The 13,627-nt window shown below is 40.3% G+C and overlaps 1 protein-coding gene across 11 annotated transcripts in view; it reads right to left on the bottom strand.

Annotated features, from left to right (window-relative positions):
- AKAP9 (A-kinase anchoring protein 9) overlaps positions 1 to 10,504 on the bottom strand; it is a 150,630-nt gene extending 140,126 nt beyond the window's left edge. For 10 of the 11 annotated variants that reach the window (XM_032642522.1, XM_032642524.1, XM_032642525.1 and 7 more), the window contains exon 1: positions 10,217 to 10,504. In XM_032642522.1, the coding sequence (XP_032498413.1) occupies positions 10,217 to 10,264 (48 nt within the window). In that variant the 5' untranslated portion in view covers positions 10,265 to 10,504. The remainder of the gene's footprint in view (positions 1 to 10,216) is intronic. The other variant, XM_032642526.1, reaches the window with a different exon arrangement.
- Between the last annotated feature and the right edge of the window lie 3,123 nt (positions 10,505 to 13,627).

The following is a 13,627-nucleotide window of genomic DNA, read 5'->3' as shown; positions in this document are numbered from 1 at the left end:
ACTGTTTAGCCAGTGTAGGGCTGAAGTTAAGAATACAATCTCTTGGGTCAGAGTGGGTTTGAATCCTTGTTCTGCCACCATGACTTTGTGCAAATTACTTAACCTCTCTAGTTTTCCCACCTATGAAATAGGGATAGAAACAGTATCCACAGCTCTTAGAATAGTTATAAGGATAAAATAAGAAAATGAATGTAAAACGCTTAGCATAATGCCTAGCATTAGAAAGTGCTCAAAAATCAGTAGCTACTATCATCACAAATCCATACTCTTCTATCTTCCACTGTCAACTTTCCCACTGTCCAAGTGAAAGACAATGAGGTAGAAACAGAAGTGGGGATAAATCAAGAAATATTTAGAAGGTAAAATCAGCAGAATGTGGTGATTGGTTGGCTCTGAAAGGTAAAGGAGAGTGACTCCCGGAAACCAAATAGAAGGTGAGATAATGTGGGCCTATTGGGTTGTGGTGTTAGAATGGGAAGAAAAAGGCTAAGTAGAAGACAAATTTTGAATAAAAAACAATTAATGGGATTGGGTTATGAGTACACAGGATACAGGAAGATAATTGCAGAATAATTCAAAGGGTTTTAGTTTTCAACTGAGATGCTTTCTCAATAGGTATAAACTACTGAGCCTCAAAAATATGATGGCACATAAGATAGAAAACAAGAACATTAAAATTTTATTTATTTATTTATTTTTGGCTGCATTGGGTCTTCTTTGCTGCACGTGGGCTTTCTCTAGTTGTGGTGAGCCGGAGCTACTCTTCCTTGCGGTGCCCGGGCTTCTCACTGCAGTGGCTTCTCTTGTTGCGAAGCATGGGCTCTAGGCGTGCAGGCTTCAGTAGCTGCAGCACGCTGGCTCAGTAGTTGCGGCACGTGGGCCCTGGAGCATGCGAGTTTCAGTAGTTGTAGCATGTGGGCTCAGTAGTTGTGGTGCGTGGGCTCTAGGGCACACAGGCTTCAGTAGTTATGGCACACGGGCTCAGTAGTTGTGGCTCACGGGCTCTAGAGCGCAGGCTCAGTAGTTGTGGCACACAGGCTTAGTTGCTCTGTGGCACGTGGGATCTTCCCAGACCAGGGATCGAACCCGTGTCCCCTGCATTGGCAGGCAGATTCTTAACCACTGCGCCACTGGGGAAGTCCCAAACATTAAAAATTTTAAATCCAAATCACAGAGGAAAAAAAGACTATATAGACTCTTCTGTCCTAAGACTAAAACACCAATGCCTATTAAAATTACTTATACTGCATTTCACCCTTTTAATTAAAAAAAAATATATATATATTCTTCTCACCTAAAAAAAAATCCCAAATTATTATCTTCTCTTTTTCTCAAACTTTACTAAAAATTGCTATTGGTTAAAATGGAAAAGTGAGAGTTCTCTTGTTAAAGGGAATAGAAATGCTCAGACATATATTTTCATTAGAAGAGGAATTTACACAAATTAAAAATTAAATATCAATTTGGCAAATGTGGATGGTTGTACATTAAAACAGTCCCAATATTTTAAGTTATCTTTGAAAAGTTTCTATAACTTTCAGCCAAAACCTATTATTTCATATATAAACTCCCAGCAAATATTTGCTAATGCAGGTTTTACACATTTTCTAATACTTTGCCCTTTACAGCATCTACTTATTTATTTGACTTTAGAAATCAACTTATACATACACAGGCAACAGACCATAAGTGGTGTAGTAATTAACTCAGATCACTGCCCCATGCCCATCGCAAATCCCTGCATCTCTTTCCCCTGCATCCTCTTACACACTTTCATACATTAAACTTGCTTTTTCATAAATCTGAAGAATATTTTTAGTTATAATTGGTCCCTGTCCCTATCTTCCCTGGGGAAACAATAAGGCAGTATCAACTTGAAAAAGTGAGACCCTTGAGGAATAAATACAGTCTAATCAGAGTCCACAATGAATGAGCCCTAGCAAACAAGGAATTTTGTTTACTAATTTTGTGTGTTCAGTATCAAGAAAAAGAAGGAAAGAGATTCTAGACTTTATACCCTGTTAGTTTTTCATAGCTCTGTAACCAGAGAACCTATTCAATTAATACAATTTATAAATGCAAATCTTTATAGATTAGGATTTTGAATCGTTTAGTATGGTTCTTACTAGTGAAAATTGATAATTTGGGGGGCTTTGAGAAATGACCTCTTACAAGAAAAGAAGCAAATTTGGGGGCTTTAAGAAATGATTTCTTAAAAGGAAAAAAAAGTTAGACTTACAGAGAAACTTTTAGACCACATAAGAATCTCAGTGAATAGCAAACCACAGTAAGAATCATAACCCTGATGGCAACTGAAAACAAACACCACACTGTTCATGAAACAAAGAGAATGAAGGAATTTTTCATGGTACAAAAGAATGTATAGATTTAAATAAATAACTTGGGCAAAACCACTTCTGGAACAATTCTGTTTTTAACAGCATTAAATCCACGTGCAAATCGACCACAGCTTTATGCAGTGTACCTAGATGAGCATTAAGTATCCTAAGTTATATTTTGGTGACCATGACCACAAAAACTCTAGAAGTAAAAGGGGAGTCAACATGACAAGAAAAGTATGTTACACCAGTAAAATATCTGTACAGATCTATTGTGTTCACATATGAAAATGGCAGGTCTTTTTGTTACTAAAGAAGATTAGGGTTTTTTTCCCACAGTGAAAATGGATTGGTAATGGTCAAGCAAAAAACCCAATAGGTGCCTCTGGAACCAGCTGCATGCACTTGTAAAACAACTGGCTATGGAATGAAATGACTCACTGGCTCACACAGAATTCAAAATTTAGCATTATGCTCTAATCAAACTACCAGGAACTTATGCAAAGGAAGGAACAGTTTAAATTTTGGCATAGCCCAGAAGGCCTAAAAAAAAGATGGAAGATGATCCTATGGAGACGTGTATCTCTCTCTACCTCTCTCCATCACCTGCCTGACTGCATGTTTCTCCCTCTCTCTCCCTCTCAGTATATAAATATATATGTAAGATAAATATAATAAGTAATAATCAGTAATATTATGTAAAAGAAGTTGGTAACAACAGAATTAAAAAATGGGCAAAGGACTTGAATAGACATTTCTCCAAAGACAGACAAATGGCCAATAAGCACATGTAAAGATGTTCAACATCCTTAGTCATTAGGAAATTAAAGAGCAAAAGCAAAATGAGATACCACTTCCCACCCACTAGAATAGCTATAATTTTAAAAAAATAGAGGAGCTTCCCTGCTGGCACAGTGGTTAAGAATCTGCCTGCCAATGCAGAGGACACGGGTTGGAGCCTGTGTCCGGGAAGATCCCACATGTCACGGAGCAACTAAGCCTGTGTGCCACCACTACTGAGCCTGCACTCTAGAGCTCGCAAGCCACAACTACTGAGCCCACATGCCACAACTACTGAAGCCCATGCAACTAGAGCCTGTGCTCTGCAACAAGAAGCCACCGCAATGAGATGCCCGTGCACCGCAATGAAGAGTAGCCCCTGCTTGCTCCTACTAGAGAAAGCCTGCGCGCAGCAACGAAGACACAACACAGCCAAAAATAAAAATAAATGGAAAACAATAAGTGTTGGTGAGGATATGGAGAAATTAGAACCCTCATACACTGCTGGTGGGAATGGATACAGGCACTATGGAAAAAGTTTGGTGGTTCCTCAAAAGACATAGAATTACCATATGATCCAGAAATTCTACTCCTAGATATAGACCCAAGGGAAATGAAAACTGGTACTCAAATACTACATACGAATCTTCAAAGCAGCACTATTCACAAAAGCCATAAGGTAGAAACAACTCAAATGCCCATCAATGAATAAATAAACAAAATGTGGTATATACATACAACAAAATATTATTCAGCCATAAAAGGAAATGAAGAACTGATGCATACTATAACACTGATGAACCTTAAAAACATTATACTAAGTGAAAAAAACAAACAGACATTAAGGGTCAAACAGTATATGATTACATTTATATGAAATATGTAGAATAGGTAAACCAATAGAAACAGAAAGCAGATTGGTGGTTGCTAGAGGCTGGGGGAAGTAGGGAATGAAGAGTATCTTCTTAATGGATACAGGGCTTTACTCTGGGATGATAAAAATGTTTCAGAACTAGATAGAAGTGGTTGTACAAGGCTGAACTGTTATGCCTCTGAATTGTTTTAAGATGGTTAATTTTTATATGACTTCCACCTCAAGTAAAAATAAAAAAATCATAGATTCTTTATATCTAGCACCAGAAGAACTCAAAAAGCTCTCAACCATTACCGCATTTATTCTTCAAAACACCTGCTAAGAGTCATGGACTGTGACAGGATTATTCCCACAGACAATAAGGCACAGACTTCATGATAATTTAAATAAGTGCTTGCCAAGTAAAAGTCCATAGCTGCAGTTGTAGGCGTTCAAAACTGTTAGTTGAACAAATAAGCCAGTAAATGTCTCCAAAGACCTAGTGCCCGTTCTTGTATGACAAATAGCATATAAATACACATAGAATAGATGCCATGCCCCAGATACAAAACAACCTTTATAAGTTTATAAAGAAACTTTAAAAAATTCTGAAGCTTTCCAAATTAAACTTTTTAAAGAGATGCTAACTAATGCAATAAGATGTCCAATTTCAATGGAAATGAATTGAGAAATAAATATAAATAATGTTCCTTACCATTTAATGTTTAACAATTTACCATGAGAACCTTTTTAGCTTCCATATTAGAAGAAATTCACTTACATTTCAATAATCAGTAGCCTATAACAGATAAACATTTTACGGTCACAGTTTAGTTCTTACGACAGACTTTTTTATATATAAAAATAAGAGGTGTTTTGTTTGAAAATAATTTTTGCCCCAATCTTGTCATATTCCAGTCACTTGGATATGTCCTATCTTTTTCACTTCCTCTTTTCCATGTGCTCATTCGACTTTCAGTTTCACTGACAGGACACCACAGACCTCCTTGCCAAATCTCTCTTCATTGAATCTTTTTTTTTTTTTAACATCTTTATTGGAGTATAATTGCTTTACAATGGTGTGTTAGTTTCTGCTTTAGAACAAAGTGAATCAGTTATGCATATACATATGTTCCCATATCTCTTCCCTCTTGCGTCTCCCTCCCTCCCACCCTCCCTAACCCACCCCTCTAGGTGGTCACAAAGCACCGAGCTGAACTCCCTGTGCTATGCGGCTGCTTCCCACTAGCTATCTATTTTATGCTTGGTAGTGTGTATATGTCCATGCCACTCTCTCGCTTTGTCACAGCTTACCCTCCCCCTCCCCATATCCTCAAGTCCATTCTCTAGTAGGTCTGTGGCTTTATTCCTGTCTTACCCCTAGGTTCTTCATGACATTTATTTTTTCTTAAATTCCATATATATGTGTTAGCATATGGTATTTGTCCTTCTCTTTCTGACTTACTTCACTCTGTATGACAGACTCTAGGTCTATCCACCTCACTACAAATAACTCAATTTCGTTTCTTTTTATGGCTGAGTAATATTCCATTGTATATATGTGCCACATCTTCTTTATCCATTCATCCGATGATGGACACTTAGGTTGTTTCTGTCTCCGGGTTATTGTAAATAGAGCTGCAATGAACATTTTGGTACATGACTCTTTTTGAATTATGGTTTTCTCAGGGTATATGCCCAGTAGTGGGATTGCTGGGTCATATGGTACTTCTATTTGTAGTTTTTTAAGGAAACTCCATACTGTTCTCCACAGTGGCTGTACCAATTCACATTCCTACTAGCAGTGCAAGAGTGTTCCCTTTTCTCCACACCCTCTCCAGCATTTATTGTTTCTAGATTTTTTGATGATGGCCATTCTGACTGGTGTGAGATGATATCTCATTGTAGTTTTGATTTGCATTTCTCTAATGATTAATGATGTTGAGCACTCTTTCATGTGTTTGTTGACAGTCTGTATATCTTCTTTGGAGAAATGTCTATTCAGGTCTTCTGCCCATTTTTGTTATTGAGCTGCACGAGCTGCTTTTAAATTTTGGAGATTAATCCTTTGTCAGTTGCTTCATTTGCATTGGATCTTAAGGATCTTTTTTACCCAACCACTTCTCTATCCCTGTTCCTGCCACTTCTTGGAATGCCTTAAAAACCTTTCTTCAATATATACTTCAAGAAACCTGTTCTGCCCATTCTTTCCTCCATATTCTATCTTAAAGCTCATAATCTAGAAATCATGTTTTGCTTTGTTTTTTTTCCAACAAAGCCTAAAGTTCATTAATTAGTTTTTAAGTCACAGACAATGCACCACTGTTGCAATAAATGTTGAAGGCATCAAACTCCTGTATCCACTTTGAAAGCTATGTCACATATAAGAATTAAAATCTAGAAAGTTTAAAAGAAACAAGGATGGAGAGCAACTTTCTTAGTGGTGGAGCGCTGTGTCTGAAATATGCAAAGAACAATTGTACACCATAACTAACTTTGTCTATCTGAGTGGAAAAAGTAATTGAAAAGTCCTGTTATCAATAACCTAATATAAAGGTTGCACAGAGCACCGTCCTTTTTTGCATACAATTGGCACTACTTTCCAAACTGAAAATGCTCATTAAACAAATAAAAATCATATGATTAGTATTTACTGAATGCAATAGGCAAAAATTTTTAATAATTATTCAACAAATAATGCCAATTATATAAAATGCTGAATAGTTGATTAAAAACTTTGGTTTTACTGAATTCTACTACATTAGTAGAATGTTAAAAAGTATACCTAAGGTGAATTTGCAGAAGTAATTTTATACTAAATACATAACTGTCCTCTAATTTTGTTAGCTAATATTACAATACTTTCTTTACATAATACTGTAAATAATTTTACTTGGGAAAAAATGAAGTCATTTAAAGTGAAGTTAGAATAGTTTGGATCAACACAAGGACAGCCTATGTAGTACCGTCCCTGTCAGCACCTTGCAGGGTGGTTAGCCCAGCTCTGAAATTTTTTTTTGCCGTACGCGGGCCTCTCACTGTTGTGGCCTCTCCTGTTGAGGAGCACAGGCTCCGGACGTGCAGGCTCAGCGGCCATGGCTCACGGGCCTAGCCGCTCTGCGCGGCATGTGGGATCTTCCCGGACCAGGGCACGAACCCGTAACCCCTGCATCAGCAGGCGGACTCTCAACCACTACGTCACCAGGGAAGCCCAGCTCTGGAAATATTTACTTAATGCAGTAATGTCTCACATCTCCACGGGTCAGGATTCTTACTACCATCAACACTGAGGAAGTAGCTGAGGACCCAAGAGCAAACGAAAAAACCAACCGGTAGCAGAAGAACTAAACTGTCATAAAGCCCATTCACCAGGCTCCATCAATGCTTGGTTATTACAAACCACTGTATCAAGCTCAGTTACTGGGTTCTCTAGTCACAGCAAATCTAAAAGAGCAAGTTAGGGGAGGAGGCAGAGGAGATGGAGCAAGGAAGGAAGTTTTCCAATGAACAGCTTACCAAAAACCAAGTAAAAAATTTACAAGTTGTGGTTTGTAAAACTAGACTATCAAATACAATATTTAAGTCCAATGAACAAACAAGACATTTAGAGAACCAAGTATCTGAATAAGTTTTAGAAATGATGATTTTAAGAGATTTCTAATGCCAGCAATAAGATACTTCCAATTAAGAGAATTCTGGAATACTGTTATTAAATTACAACAGGCTAGTAAAGTAGCACCCATTAACAATTCATAGTCATTCTGCTCATTAATTCACTAAGCAAATATTTACTGAGTACTCACTATCTGATAGATATTATGCTAGACTGCATTAACATCAGTATCAAGAGCTTTCTTTGTAAAACAGTCTTAAAAATGAGGTAGCGGGCTTCCCTGGTGGCGCAGTAGTTGAGAATCCACCTGCCGATGCAGGGGACACGGGTTCGTGCCCCGGTCCGGGAAGATCCCACATGCCGCGGAACGGCTAGGCCCGTGAGCCATGGCCGCTGACCCTGCGCATCTGGAGCCTGTGCTCCGCAACGGGAGAGGCCACAACTGTGAGAGGCCTGCATACCGCAAAAAAAAAAAAAAAAAAATGAGGTAGCAACATTTAACACATTTTACCAAATGAAAAAATTCGCCCAATATCCTACTATACCATCTCTCTCATTCTACTTATTACCCAGTGTCTGTCCGTCCCACTAAACTTTGAGCAACATGAAAACAGAGACTGTCACCACCTCTGTTATCTCTGGCTCTTGGTATAAAACAGCAGTTCGATACAGGTTTGCTGAACGATCTTACACTTACAATCCAAAGTTTTTAAGTCCTAATCTAAAAGCACACATTTATACAAATGAAGTAATGTCTACACTATTTTTGATGATGCTGTTTTCACTCTATTTTCCATGTTCCTATCAGTCTTCATGACCTTAACAGCTGAATAATATTCCATCACACTAATATAGTTTAGAAAACGGTTCTCCTAATATTGTCTTTGAAGTTTGTTCCTGTGTTTTTATATTGTGTCGCCAATGCTCCAGCAAATGTATCTTGCCTTACATGTCTCACAGATTTATTTCTGACTGGAAAAATTGGGATCTATTCTAGAAGATAATCTTCTACAATAAAAGTGAATGTTAAAAGGAGAAGATTTTTATCCCATTGGCAGAATTTTGAAAGACAAAAAACACACATACACACAAAGAAACTAGAATTCTTTTTTGCCAAATCAAAGCAATTTAAATAAATCCTCTATTATGAAATGTGTTGTCCAAAGTAAACTATGTTTTTTGGACTGCTTCACATATACTTAGGAAAGATACTTCTGGAGGCAGACAGTAAAAATTCTCAGGTAACAAACAGACAAACAAAATGTCTAATTAGAACAGAACTTCGATGCTTTTGGAAGGGGGTACACACTTTACCTCCACTGTCTTGGATTCACAGATCACACTCAGACCCTCAGACTGCAGAAATGTAAGCAACTTTGGGCTTCTAAAGATGCCTCGATACCCTTTTCCTTCCATGTATAGATCCTAAAGTAATAATCTACCCGATAACATACAAGCACTTACGCTTTGACCTTAGATAATATGAAGCTAGTTCATATGTTTATATTAATTTAAGAAACTCGTGCTAAGCATCTACCATTGTATCTCTGCAGTATGGCCCTTCAGTGATTACTGAAATCACAGACCCAGTCTCGTTTATTTTTTTATTTGGAGGAAGGAGAAGGTGAGGAAGAGAGAAGAAACAGTTAACTATATTATAATTTAATTGAGGTGCAAGTATGGTTACTAACAGTGATCTCTAATAAGACAAAATATAGTCTAAAAACGGTAATTTCGTTATCGGGAGGAAGGGAGCCTTTGAGGCCAGACAAAAAATATGTTCAAACACGTAATTTTTTAAAGAAATATTCTATTTAATTTATATTTTGTCTATGTTAAATTTTTCATGAAACCCAGTGAATAATACCTTTGCATTGTTTGCTTTACAGGTTTTTTCATACACACATTGGGACTCAACAAGATATATAAAACAATTCAATTGTTTAAAGCAGGAATTCTATAGGTGTTGCTTAGAATATGGAACCTTGCGTCCCCAGGAGTTCCATTCACATACTGCATTAACATTCCACACAATACAAAGCGAATGCCATGACAAAGACCTCCAAACACAAACATAAAAAGCCATGCTTCTAAAAACGGCCCTAAAGCGAAGTTCACAGCTGGCACTTGTGGCACTCTCAAGCCACGCTGAGGCAGCTGTCACAGGCCAATCACACACCCAAGAGTGCCAGCGTGCCACCTAAGAAAGCCAAGCTGATGATGAGCGTACAAATCCCCTACCGAATAAAGAAAGGCCCCAAATCCCCACCCTGAAAAGCACAATGCCTGCACAACCCAGAAAACTCCCTAAAAAAGCGAAACGCTGGAGATTTAAAAGCAATAAATATCAGCTTATGGCAATACAGTAAAAGAGAGATTTTTAATATTTGGGCATTCACGAGAAAGGAGCCACAGCACCAAATCATCACGGAAGTATCCGTTAGGTAGTTTATCACCAGGCTTTTTCAGTTAGAAGAGAGAGAGAAGGCGAGGGGAAAACGCAGACCCTGCAGCACCTCCCTCCCGAGGCGGCGCACCAGGGCTGCTAAGATCTCCGCTTCCCAGGCCCCCTCCCAACCCTTCCCAGCCACCGCCTCCCAGCGCAGGCCGGACGGCCTCCAGCTCTCTTACCTTGGCTTTGCCAGCCTCCAGCTTCTTCTGTCTCTCTTCATCCTCCATAGCTTCTGCGGGGAAGGCTGGGGAAAGACAGGCAGGGGGTCGGGACAGAAAGGAAAGGTCGGTTCACACGGCAGTGCGACCGCAAGCTCCGCGGCCCGAGGAGCAGGGCTGGGCCAGGCGCTCCCCCCCGCTCGAGTGGAACCAGTCTCGGCGCTCACTGGCTGACCGTCTTTGGCCACACGGGTAGCGTCGTCACCGCCGCCGCCATCTTCGTCTCCACGTAAACACACGGCGGGACGGGAGGGAGGGGACGTTGTCCGCGCAGCCGCCGCGAGCCCGGCCGCTCAGGGCAGGTGCGCCAGCGGTCCCGCCCCACCCCGCCCCGCCCTTGCCAACCACGCGCGCCGCCGCGGGGGCTGCCCCAACCCGGCCTCAGACGTCTGCGCCCACAGGCGAGAATCCGGTGGGAGAGAGCCCCCTTCCCCGGGGACTAACGCCACTCCCCAGGTGGCGGCCTGGCTGAGGAGGTGGGAGAGAGGGGGTGCGCCAGGGGCGCCGGTCGGACCCCCACCACCGTACAAGGGACTCTGGTCGCTTTTAAAACATGGAGATGTTTAAAATTTCAAGGGAAAAAAGAAAACACAGGTCCCTGAAGGTGAAATTGGTGAACAATGAAAAACCCCAAAGGAAAAGATGGGGGGCGGGGAGGGACCTACCGGACGACTGCTCAACCCGTAGGATTGGGAGAGCAGCCAGTAGCCCTCACTCCTTCCTTAGCAGAAAGCCCCTTCCTTTTCCTCCCACGGGGCTGCCCAGTCTCCGGTTCATCTTCAAGACCCACCTCACGCGCCGTCCGGGACACCTTTTCTGATTTCTTTGTTACCTCTAGCCTAACAATCCTCTCCCACCCCTCCTCAGAGCTTCCCCTTAACTATGGTGTTCTGAAAGGAGCCTAGGCTTTGGAACCTGGGTTGAAGACGAAGCCAAATATAGACAGTCTAGCTTAAATGATCTTGAACAAGTTACCTATCCTCCTGTAACTTACTGCAAGTTTTAGAAGGCTTGTTAATATATGTGAGTTAACATGTGACTGCCCCTGGCATATTAAAACATCCTTAATGTCAGTTTTCTTTCTCCTTGTATTTCCCTTATGTACTCTGCATGATATTTTAATAACTTGTGGCCATTCTTAATTCACCTCATACTCCTGCCTCCTTAATGGCAAACACTGTCTCGCTCATCTTGGCGTTACTAAAAAGACCAGCGTAATGCTTTGCACACAATAAACACTTGTTGGATTGAACTGAGGCATTTTAATAAATTTAGCATGACTTTCTTTTCTTTATTTTCATCTGTTCCCTCATTACTTCCTTTTTCTTCCCCATCATCATACTCTCAAATTCATTCCTGGTATGAACTAACTACGCTTTTTGATTTCTCAGGTTGATCATGTTTCTCTTTTGTTTTGGGTTAAGTTAGACTGAAACACTAGCAGGTGTGAACTGAAATAAGCTATCAGTTAAATCACAGAAGTGGTGTTAAGTGAAAATTGGGCTTAAAAAAAGAAAAAGGAAAAAACCTAAAGATCTTAAGTCTACCACAAACTGAAGACTAGTTTTAAATAGTCCGGATTTAGAAATTCCTAGATTTAAAAGATTTTTTTGTTCTCAAACTTCGTAATGCATACATAATTGTGGCAGCTTGTAACACCCAAGTATATAGTCCTATTTTCCTAACCTGAATTGCGAAGTGGATGAGATTAAACATTTTATCATGGGAATAAAAGAATTGAGACAATAAAAGAAGCTTGTCATCTACCAAGCTAAGAATAAAACTAGGACTGGGGGTTTCCCTGGTGGCGCAGTGGTTGAGAGTCCACCTGCCGATGCAGGGGACACGGGTTCGTGCCCCGGTCCGGGAGGATCCCACATGCCGCAGAGCTGCTGGGCCCGTGAGCCATGGCCGCTGAGCTTGCGCGTCTGTTGCCTGTGCTCTGCAACGGGAGGGGCCACAGCAGTGAGAGGCCCGTGTACCGCAAAAAAAAAAAAAAACTAGGACTGGAACCAAGTGTTCTAATACTGCAGTGATTTAAATACTGCCTGGACTGAGGGACTGTGTTTGTAGATTCTGATTGCCTAAGAGGAGGAAGCCCTACAATAATCTGACAAGATATTCCTATTTGTTAATAGATGCTGCTTTCTCAGTGACTAAGGAATTCACCTGTTTGTTCCAGTGTGTGCTGAAAATGTTCAAGAAACATTTGTTCCAGTAGGTGCTGAAAATGTTCGAGAACCTTCTAAAGCAATAAGATTATTTCAATGTTTCCCTCTACTAAGAGCAGCCAATCATACATGTCTATTTTATATATAATGGGTGCTCAATAAATGTGGAAAGTTAATTGTGCGTTAAGTACTGTTAGACGGGCAAGTATGTGGCACTAGTGCTCTGCCACCTCCTTATGACAGCTATTCATGTCATGTCATGTCATGATTCATTCAAGTCATTCCCTGAGAAGATATCTGAGCAGAGAATTGGAAGAGATGAGAGAGTGAGCCATGGGGATAAGTGAGGATATTGCAAGTCTAAAGGTTCTGAACCTAGCTCATGACTTGACGGCCATGTTAAAGGAAAAGCAGGAGGCAAGGATGGCTAGAGTAGAGTGAGCAAGGAGGAGGATAGTAGGAGATGCGGTCAGAGAAGTAACAGGAGGCCAGATCCTGTAGAGTTCTGAAGGTCATAAGGACTGGCTTTTACACTGAGTGAGATCAGGAGCCACTGAAGAATTTTGAGCAGATGGGTGACATGATCTGGATTATGTTATTAAAGGACATCTGGCTGCTAGGAGGAGACTGGACTATGGGGCATCATTTGGGATGCTACTGCAATAATCTAGACAAGAGATACAGGGAGTTTGGACCATGGTAGTGGTAGTGAATTAGATTCTGGATATATCTTGAATATGGAACTAATAGTGCCACAGGAGTTGTGGATCGAATATGAAGTTTGAGGTAAAAAGAGGAGTCAAGGTTGACTCCAGTGTTTTCGGCCTGAGCAACTGAAATGATGGAGATGCCAGTAACTGAGATGGGGAAGAGTAAGTTTCAAGGAGAACATGATAAATTAGAGATACATATGAGGTATCCAAGGAATGATGTCAAATATACTCCTGGATATCTGAGTCTGGAGTTCAGAAGAGAGGTCCAAATATAAATTTGAGAATAATCAGCATATAGATAGCATTTTAAGTTAAGGCCTTGGATGAGATCATCCAGGACCATGCTGTCCAATACAGCAGGCATTAGCCATAGGTAGCTATTGAGCATATGAAATATGGCTAGTCTGAACTAAAATATGCTGTAAGTATAACACATTGGATTTTGAAGACAGTATTTAAAACAAAATAATTTAAAATATCTCATTAAT

Source organism: Phocoena sinus, chromosome 9, assembly GCF_008692025.1.
Source record: "Phocoena sinus isolate mPhoSin1 chromosome 9, mPhoSin1.pri, whole genome shotgun sequence".
NCBI lineage: Eukaryota > Metazoa > Chordata > Mammalia > Artiodactyla > Phocoenidae > Phocoena > Phocoena sinus.
Note: the sequence above shows the minus strand (reverse complement) of the source record. Positions and strands in the feature narration are given on the sequence as shown.